Source organism: Arachis duranensis, chromosome 1 (genome assembly GCF_000817695.3).
Source record: "Arachis duranensis cultivar V14167 chromosome 1, aradu.V14167.gnm2.J7QH, whole genome shotgun sequence".
Lineage (NCBI taxonomy): Eukaryota > Viridiplantae > Streptophyta > Magnoliopsida > Fabales > Fabaceae > Arachis > Arachis duranensis.
Window position 1 is genome coordinate 2,749,011 of NC_029772.3, and position 10,691 is coordinate 2,759,701.

The window sequence follows — 10,691 nt, forward strand, 5'->3', positions numbered from 1 at the left end:
AGATGAACTTCTTCATAGAGCTCTTCTCAGAACATAAACCTCAAAACACTAGTTATCTCTCCTTGGCTTCAGAATGGTGAACCAACTTCTTTTGTATCTCCTTGCATGTTGTTGAGTTGCTTTCTCCTAGATCAATCCTCGAGCTTTGTGCTTCACCAACCCACCATCTCACTTTTTTTTCATTAATCTTCAAATAGGAACTTTAGTTCTGACCTTCTCTTGTTGACCGAAAGCCACAAGACAACAGAAACAAGTAATTTCAATGGTAAACCCAGATCTTAGCCATTGAAAAACAACTTGGTCCCCAAGACATACATGTGGCCGTAGATGTACAGCAGTGAAGAGCAGAGATCATCTTTCCCATGTAACCTAGAATGAATTGGCAGAATGTTGAAGATGAAGAGAAGAAGATATGATGCATGTATAAGGAAATGAAATTACCTTTTGACTTCTGACTTCTTGATACAGTTTGATGTGGGTGATAAGACTTCTACCTTTTGCTTAACTTTCTCTTTCTTACTTTTTTGCTGAATAGTTTAGGGAAGAAGCTCTCTCTCACTTTTCTAATTTCTGACCAAGAGAAAAAAAGTGAAAGTTGTTTTTGGTGAAAGCAAATTGGAGGAATTTGCTTGAGTGATATCAAATCGGGCTTGGGTTGGTTCTTTTCAAGTTCAGCCCCTTTGCATCCTATTCATCAACTTTAGGCTTCTATTGATTTGTGGCCCACTAAAGTAGATTTAGCTTGCTTTGTGTTGAACTGTTGACTGTTGTTGATTTGTAGCCTGCCAGCCTTGTTTTTATTTTCCATCCAATTGGGCTGTTGCAACAATGAGTTTTAGCCTGCAACATTTAATCATAAATAATCAACACTAATTATTTAATTTGTCCAATAAAATAATATTTGTTATCATTAATTAATTTAGTTAATTTCTTAACTCAACAATCTCCCCTTTGATGACAAACACAATTGAAACAATGATCAAAAGAAAATGAATTTGAGTAAGGTTTAGGAATTCCCTTTGATTTTTGTCATTTGCTTTTATATTGCTCCCCTTTTCTTTTTTAAGAGTAGCTCCCTCTAGATTTATGTTCTTTTCTTCTTTCCTGTTTATTATTCTTACAGAAAATACAAAAAGAGCTACACACAATTCAATTTGACTAAGGGATATTGTATAACCAGCAACACACATCCCACCCAGTATAACATATTATGTCAGCATCAAAGCAGAGTATTAAGTCTAATAAGGACAAACCAGCAACATATCATATAAAGCAAAATCCAATTTTCATGCCAAAAAAAATAAAAAATTGCCCATAGCAAAGATTGTCCATTGTAGTAGCAGCAATTAACATTCCAAAAAAAAATAAAAAAAATCACAATCATGTTATTCATGTGCTATTATTCCCCCTTTTGTCATCAAAAGTGAAAAATAGGCAAATTCAAGTAAAAACAGCACCTTAAAATTTACAATAAAGAGTTAATGTACAGTTTAAATTACCAAATTAATTTTAAGTAGATGCAGCAGTAGTTAAAGTGTTACAGACATCCAAAATAATAAAAGTAGTTCAAAAGCAACAAGAAAAACGGTTTTCATGAGACAAAAGTGAGCAGACAACAGCAAGTTTGTGAGACAAATCTAGACATCTGAACCAGTTCCCTCCGAATCAGCTTCCTCTTCAGCATCAGTGGCATGATCTTCATCTTGTTGAAGATTATCAATGAACTTCATAAATACAACCACTCTATCCCTTAATTTTCGGAGGAAATTCTCATGCTTGCTTGCTAGCTTCCTTTGTTCCTTACTCATGGCAATCATGTGATTGGATTGGGAGACAAACTCTTAGACCACATCCCTAACAACATTAAACAGAGCAGATTTTTGTCCAGTAGAAATGGAAGTGCCTTCGATAAAAGGTAGAGAAGATTCCTCAGGAATGAACTCATCATCTAGAACCACTTTCTCAGAACGAGTTGGTCATTTTTACTGTTTCACTGAACCACCTCCCTTTAAATATGAATGTCTATTTTCATAATTCTCATTAGACAAGTCAACACCAAATACTCAAAAATACAAGTTAGAAACATGCCATAAGGAATAACTTTATCTTTCTTACTTCTAACAAAGTCAAACATGTATCTAACTATAGATGACCGTCAGAAATAATACAATATTATATACTATTTGTTATTGAGTTATTAATTATATTCTTAATAATCAATAAATTCAGTTAAAAATATTCAACTAATAAGTACTCTCTTCCTTCATTAACTTTTTTTTTATTGAATATCTTTCTTCATTATTAATTTAATGTTAGTTATACATAACAATCCAAAAAAAAGCTTCAATAGTATTATACTATCGTTAGTTATATATAATGATGACGTGTAAGAATCGATAAATGAATTGGATCCCCACCTATGGAAATGAAAAGCCTATAAAAGCCAACGAACCAGACACATTATCGAAGTGTGCATTTTAGCTTGCTTCCTTAGAACACCAAAATTGGCACACAGGCTTATTTAAAAAAAAAAAAAGGAAAAGGAAATGTCTTATTTATCCTTAGCTACTTCTTCTCTTCTATGTGTTCTCTTGTTTTTCTTGTGCTCCTTGGAAAAGGGTTTCGCTCTCCAAAGAAGTAACAAGGACATTGATGATGATCATAGTCACCACCATGTTCGTCTCAGCTCTCTTCTGCCATCACCTACTTGCAGCTCCTCTTCTGTCAAAGGTCAAAACCCCAATAATTAATATTCTTCCATATTTAATTATTATAAGCATATTGATTATCATCATATCATTATTATTGGAGTATTCAACTTTAATATACTTGATATGCATTCTTGCATATTTAATGTATGTTTATATATCGAATAAATAACTATTTGTATCTATAAAAGATGAAAAATTCATATTAAATCAAAATTAAATTTATATTTACATAAGATATTTTTTGTGTGCGTGACACTCTAAAGACAGTGTATTTTTGTCATACAAAATACATTTTGTGTAGTACAAATTTAATTTTAATTTAGTATTTATATATATGTCAGCGTTTTTATTTTTTATAAATACAAATGATCATTTATGCTTTATATATCTATCTAAATAAAAATAATTCTGTGACGTATTTTTTTTTCTTTAAATAAAGAAAAAGAAAAAAAAGCTAGCCTCCCTCTAAACTTAGCATCACTTAATAAGGATGAGATGCATGGTGCAGAAATAAATTAATCAATGAGCCTAAATTAAATAGGTATTTTTTATATATGTCACTTTATATATATTATTTTAAGTATTAAATAATTAATAAGAAGTAGAAGAAAATAAAAAAAATATCTTTTATACTATAAAAAAACATACACTTAATAGTTGTCTATTTTGAACTAATAATTTATACAAATATGTAAAATTATTGGAAATTTTTTAATTGTCTAGATATTTTTTAAAAAAACCGTTTGCCACAACAGAGAACTTGAATTGAATCCTTTATGAAAATAATTATCCGGAAATTCGGAAAAGATAGAGAGACGAAGGAGCAAATAAATCAATCAAGTTATTGTAGTGCTCTCTTTTTTTTTTATGGGTTCCCATCATCATTATCCCAATGAATATTCATATGGAGCCCACGATCACATGTGAAAAAGGAAACAATCACTCATATATATTTCCTAATTTAATCACTTATTTAATAATTATTTTAAAAAATGGTATAAAATATTAAAATATAAGATCAATTAAGTATCCGAATCGTATTTTTTTTTCTCACCGAATAAATTAAAGTAGGAAGATCATCCAAAAAAAATATTACAGTAGGGTGCAAACAACATATCGGGGAAAATTTATATAAGGGCTATTTTATTTTATAAAATTATTCTTTTCAATAAAAAAAATAAAATAAATATTTTTTGGAGGCCTTTTTTAAATATTTTTTTAACTGTATGTTTTAAATTACATAATTTATTTTTCTTCAAAAATGCTCAAACAAACGGACCTGGCTGTAGCCTCTATATTTGCATATATCCTGCAACTAAACAACATTAGAAAAAGAGGGAAAAAAAAAGTTGTTTCTTAATAATTGACCCCAATTATGATTCAATGATAATCTACACACTAAAAAGATTCACGTGTTATTATTTAACAATAATATTTAAAAAATAATAAAAATTAGTCCAAACAGTTCAAAAATAATTTATTTAATATTTATTAATTATTTATTTGGCTGTATAATTGGTCTCACAAATTCTAAACATTATAATTAATGTATATAACTAATTCCTAACGTTATTAATGAGAATTAGACTTCATCATTATCTATTGCACGTAAATTGGATTAAATAATTTTTCTTTCTTTATAAATTTTTTTGGTGACTAATTCCTTATAAATTTATGTTAGGGATATAATTATATTGTTGAATTTAATTTATTAACATGGGTCAGCGACGACGGCTAGTATTTGGACTTATGACTGTGTGAGACTCTATTAACCTTTTCTTATTTTTTATTTTATTTTTTACCAATAATCAAAGAGCTTTGAAAATCATGACTGTGTGTTCAACTAGTTGACGCGTTTTATTTTGTATTTTTACAAATTAGTAATCTTCGAAGAAAACATTATTCATTCACGTTTGGCGTTTCGCCTAACCAAACCAAAATAAGCTAAAAAACAATTAAAAAAATGTTAAAAAACAAGTGGCTTATTTTGAAGAGGACACTTTCGTACCCAATCATTTCTTGTATGAAACTTTTTCTACATATATAAAGTCGAAGATAGACACATACTCGTTCATACTTTCATTAGAAAAAAATATATATAGGACAAATTTTAGAGGAAAAGATCTTGAAATGAAAGGTGGAATATTATCAAGACAAGTTTGTCCAACATCAAAGAAAGAAGAAAACTAAAATGTTTGGTCACTATTTTTTTTACTATTTTTTATGAGCAACGTGTCGATTAAAACGTTGTTGGATATATATTTTCAACAAAAATATCGTCTACACTACAAAATAAACAACACACAATCTCATTGTATTTTGTACATGTCTTGATAAGGATTTTTTTTATTATTATTCAAAGAAAATTAGGTGAAATTTTGCTATCTTAAATTATCATTCTATTTGTATTTTTTTTATTTTACAATATATATTCCATTTATAATATCTAATTAGTATTATTATTTTTTAATTTCTTCTAAATTTATCTGTAATAATGACATAATAATGTAATTTTAAGACAAACATAAATATATTAATATTATTATTACTTGAAATTGGTTTTTTTGTACGAGGATAATTTTGTCTATTTACAAATTTATTTTTACTATTATCAATATATATTTTATTTTTCTGAATTTCATATATATTTTTAAATTTTGAGACAAATCTTACGGTGTATGAAATAGATCGAGTAAATAATTAAAAAATTAAATTTTTTTTTTGAGTGCACTCATCAACCATTGAAATTGAAAGACCTCACTTCCCTGCTTTGGGAGGCTGTGACTGTGAGTGTGGTTTTATCAAAAAATAAAAAAAAAATTGAAATTGAATATCCAGATAGCAAGTGAGGTTTATGATTTATCCAAACGTCCCATTATTTAATTTTTATCAAATTAACTATCATTTTTCATATTTTAATAACTCATTAATTAATTTATACTTATTATAGCATATTTAAGTATTTATTGAAAGAAAAATATTAACAGAGATCATAATTATTGAGAGAGAAAATATGTTGTAATTAATAAATTATGTTCTCCATTTTTCTTCAAATTTTTAGATTTTCAAATAAAAATTAATAATTTTCTTAATAACTATGTATAACTAAACAGAGATAACTAATTTTAGAATGATAAAGTTATAACAAATGATACAGCAATTTTTTATTGAATGACAATATAAAAAAATATTTTAAGCCAATGTCAATTCTTTGACACCATTAATTTTTATTATTTATTATTATAGGTTTTATTTTGACAAAATTAATTGAATAAATAATCCAGGTTCTAACAAAATGAAGACAACATTGGATGTGGTACACAAACATGGGCCATGCTCCAAACTAAACAAAGCAAAGAAGGGCCCAACATCACACAGTGAGATTCTGAATGTAGACCAAGAAAGGGTCAAATACATTAACTCCAAGATATCCAAGAACAAGTTGGGCCATGATGATGAACTTGGATTGAAGCAGTTAGATTCTGCCACTTTACCTGCCAAATCTGGAAGCCTTATTGGGTCAGGAAACTACTTTGTTGTAGTGGGTCTTGGGACACCAAAAAAGGACTTGTCTCTTTTATTTGACACTGGAAGTGATCTCACTTGGACTCAGTGTGAGCCTTGTGCTAAATCATGTTACAAGCAACAAGATGACATTTTTGATCCATCAAAGTCTTCAACATATTCCAATATTACTTGCACTTCTTCACTTTGTACTCAGCTTTCTACAGCCACAGGTAAAAAATATTTTTACATTTTCTTTTTCTTAATCTCAACATCAATCATCCATGTTGTGGCTAAAATTTGTACATATAGGTAATTTTAGCGTGAAACACAAGAATATTTGATATTTTGGTATTTTATATTATTATGACAGTAGTACAAAACGTTAATGATATTTTATATTAAAAATATTATCCTAATTATAAAAAAGTTTAATTATTTTGTTCATTTCTAAAATTTTACGAATTTTATAATTAGGTCTTTGTACTTTTTTCTTTTAATTGAGTTTTTATATCAATTTTTTTTAATTAGGTCCCTACATTTTTTTTATTTTATTTGGGTCTCTATACCAATTTTTTTTTTTAGTTAGGTCCTTATAAAATTAAGACAATTACTGCTAAAAATGATCTAATTGAAAAAAAAATAATACAGAGACCTAATTAAAAAGAAAAAAAATATAAGGACCTAATTAAAAATTTTGCAAAAACTATAGAGACCAGCAAAATAATTAAACCTTATAAAAAGACAAAACATCACTGAAATTTTGTAAAAACCCACAACAAAATATAATACATACTTTAGGCCATCTTATTTTTTTTAACATAATTTTGGTTTGCTATAAATTAGGAAATGACCCAGGATGTGCTTCAACATCAAAGGCTTGTGTATATGGCATCCAGTACGGTGACTCATCCTTCTCTGTTGGCTTTTTCAGCCATGAGCGGCTGACGGTGACCGACACCGACTATGTGGACGGCTTCCTTTTTGGTTGTGGCCAAAACAACCAAGGCCTCTTCGGCGGCTCGGCCGGCTTATTAGGCCTCGGCCGCCACCCTATTTCCTTTGTCCAACAAACCGCCGCAAAATATCACAAAATATTCTCCTATTGTCTTCCTTCCACCGCAAGCAATGTAGGTTACCTTGCCTTTGGTGCTTCTAGAGCTTCTAGTTATGTCAAATACACTCCCTTTTCGACCAACTCGGCCGGCGCTTCCTTTTACGGCCTAGACATCACCGGAATAACTGTTGGGGACACCAAGCTCCCTGTTTCTTCCTCCACATTCTCTACCGGCGGCGCGATTATAGACTCCGGAACCGTGATCACCCGGCTTCCACCAACGGCCTATACCGCCTTAAGATCAGCATTCCGACAAGGTATGGCAAGGTACCCCATGGCGAGCAGTTTGTCCATATTGGACACATGCTATGACTTGAGTGCATACAAAACGGTAATTTTCCCAAAAATAGTATTTGAATTCGCCGGGGGTGCCACAGTGGATCTCGCGGCGGCCGGGACATTTTATGTTGCTAGTGTGAAACAAGTGTGCTTGGGTTTTGCACCCAATGGGGATGATAGTGATGTTACAATATTTGGAAATGTGCAACAAAAGACACTACAAGTAGTGTATGATGTTAATGGTGGTAAGGTAGGGTTTGGAGCCGGTGGATGCAAGTGATTTTACATCATATAAGGAGAGATTCTTGCATAAGTACAAGTTTAGGTGAAAACTCAGGTACAGTCGACTTCGCGTGAAGTTGATATCTGAGAGTCGTTAGATGAAAATTTAGTCAAATCAATCAAATCATCTAACGACTCTCAGATATCAACTTCACCTAAAGTCGACTTCATCTGATTTTTTACCACAAGTTTAACATATCACTTTTGGGCATACTCATAATAAAATCGATAAGAATTTCAGATATTTCAAAAATACAAGCAATTGATCTTATAATTAAGATTAACGATTATATTTTTGAAATACCTGCAAATAATTTTCTTAAATGGTTCCATAAGTTTTATGCAAAATATACTGATTTATGGAGTCCATAAACTTTTATTTGAGTATGTCCGAAAAAAGTTTGTTAAACATGTGTCTAAGCAATGCAAGAACTTTTCTTATATCAATGATATGATGTTATAGTTTAGCTACGGGCAAGTAAGGGAGAAAGGAAAGGAACCCCAATTGCTCAAGGCATTTTTTATGATTGCTATTATTATAACAATGATGATAGGTAGAAATGAAAGGGGAAATAAAAAACAAAATAGGTAAAGTTTCAAGGTTTGGGGAAAAAATAATGAAAACATTAGTTGCTATATGTCTAGTGGTTGAAAAATATTAATGGGCAAATTAAAGTGTAACTGTAACATATAAATTGAAGTGGTTAATCATGGCTCATGAATCATGATATATATTATATGATTGTTTGCAACTGTAAGATAATTGAGTAAGCAAATGTGAAGCAAAATGTAAATTTCAGTAATGGATTGTTGAATAAATCAAATGCATATGAACTTCTAGCTTACTTTGATTTATTTAGTTTAGGAGAATGCTAGGGAGACATTGATTTTATTAAATAATATGAACAGTCATCAATCAAATAAAAACATACTACAACTCTAAATTAACTTTTTAAATTTTAATATTAAAATAACTATCTGTACATTAGTAAAATAAAAATTCAATATATCTATTATTTACATTGTTTAATATTTTTATTGTTCACCTATACTTTTCCTTTAGTTTATTGTTCTAGCTTGAAGATCATATGTGTGCCTCTCCCAAAGGAAAAACATAATAACTTGTTAGATTAATAAAAAAAGTATAAATAACAAATAAAATTTGAATGAAAATAATATTAATTCTAATATATTTTGATGCGAAAATCAATAGCTAGCAAGTGGACAAATAAAATAATTTTTTAATCTTATTTTTAATTTCAAGAAAAATAATTATCTCATAAAATAATACAACATTAAATATAATAAATATATAGATTTTAAAAAGTACAATTAGCAAATAAAACATGTATGATTCTACTGTAATAGTTGAAATGCTCATTTCAAATTTTGGGAAGTAACCATGGTGAGAAGCCAAAATATGTAAATTACTAAATTTAGTTAAAGTGATTAGTAATACTATCACTGATTCTGCTAGTGATAGAGAACTAGATACACAAGAATTGGTCTCCAAACATATATGTTCTGGGCTAAACTACTAAAAATACATTTGAATTATTTTATTGTTAACAAAAATATTTTTAAAATTTGTTATTAATAAAAATATTATCAAATTATTTTAAAATATAACAAAAATGCACATTTATATTTGATACATTTTATATTAACAGAAAAAAGTAATGTAGCAGATGAAACTTTTTATATGGTTAGTAAAATTCAAGTGAGTTATGTCATATTTTTTTGTTAACGAAATAAATTTCTAATTACAACTAAATACTTTTTGCATGTTTTTAAATTATTTAAAAATATTTTTATCGATAACAAAATTTAGGAGCATTTTTATCAAGACGAAAATAATTAGAATACATATTTTATAGTTTACTCTATATTCATATATATTTGTTTCCTAAGTGAGATAGTGTTGATTGTGAAAATAGCTTTTATTTTCCCTACTCTACTCTGTTTTGGGTTTGTTAACTTCTTCGCGTGGTATCTAAAATAAAGGGTATTCGCATCCATGGCTGCCACTGAATCCAAGACCACCCTTTCTTCAACTCCCAATTGAAACCCTTTTTCATAGCCATCCCTGATAAGACCAAACTACCAATAAACAATCCAAGTTCTTTGATGAGAAGAGAAATTAGAATTTAGATGTTAGTTAAAGACAATGAGCAGATTGAGAAATCGAATTTGAAGTGGGTGATAAGATATTCTTAAAAATCTACTCATACCAATTAAAAATCAGGTAAACAATATATATATTTATAGATAAATATATAATGACTAATTTTAGTAGTTGATTTTAATGTATAAATAATATTTTTATTATTACACATTTTAAAACCATAGAAGCTTCTAAGTTAGACCCTAAGAGAAAAAGAATTCTCAAACTACCCTATTATTAGGTAAAGAAATAGAGTTAATGATAAAAAGAGAAATGATAATGAAAATATTTTTCTATCTATCTACCTGGCAGACGGGTTGAGGAGCGTGAGCAGAGGAAACAGGATAAAAATGTTCATAGATCAAATCATATTTATACATTTGTGTTATTTATCTGTATTTAATTTATAATTTGTGGATATAATCTGATTTATAAGATGGTGATATTCAATTATAATAGTCAAATCGAATTATTAATATCACAGTTATATTCATAAATTCAATTAAATAATAAACAAATAAATAATATATGTTGTATTTGAATTTTATTTTAATAATAATTATTATTTATATATGTTGTATTATTTTAATTTTATTATGTAACGTAAGTTTTAATAATATTCTAAAAATAAATA

The 10,691-nt window shown here is 28.7% G+C and overlaps 1 protein-coding gene across 1 annotated transcript; it reads left to right on the forward strand.

Annotated features, from left to right (window-relative positions):
• Positions 1-2,462: 2,462 nt before the first annotated feature.
• LOC107468557 (aspartyl protease family protein At5g10770) lies at positions 2,463-8,630 on the forward strand. Its single transcript, XM_052258210.1, has 4 exons — positions 2,463-2,730; positions 5,996-6,448; positions 7,062-7,948; positions 8,036-8,630. Exons 1-3 carry the CDS (start codon positions 2,547-2,549, stop codon positions 7,889-7,891), a joined length of 1,467 nt encoding a protein of 488 aa, XP_052114170.1. The 5' UTR covers positions 2,463-2,546; the 3' UTR covers positions 7,892-7,948; positions 8,036-8,630.
• Positions 8,631-10,691: the final 2,061 nt, after the last annotated feature.

Bases quoted from the DNA above. Each gene is read 5' to 3' on its own strand.
- LOC107468557 (XM_052258210.1), top strand. From the start codon at position 2,547: ATGTCTTATTTATCCTTAGCTACTTCTTCTCTTCTATGTGTTCTCTTG. The intron at 2,731-5,995 runs GTCAAAACCCCA...TAAATAATCCAG, and splicing joins CAGCTCCTCTTCTGTCAAAG to GTTCTAACAAAATGAAGACA. The intron at 6,449-7,061 runs GTAAAAAATATT...GCTATAAATTAG, and splicing joins TCAGCTTTCTACAGCCACAG to GAAATGACCCAGGATGTGCT.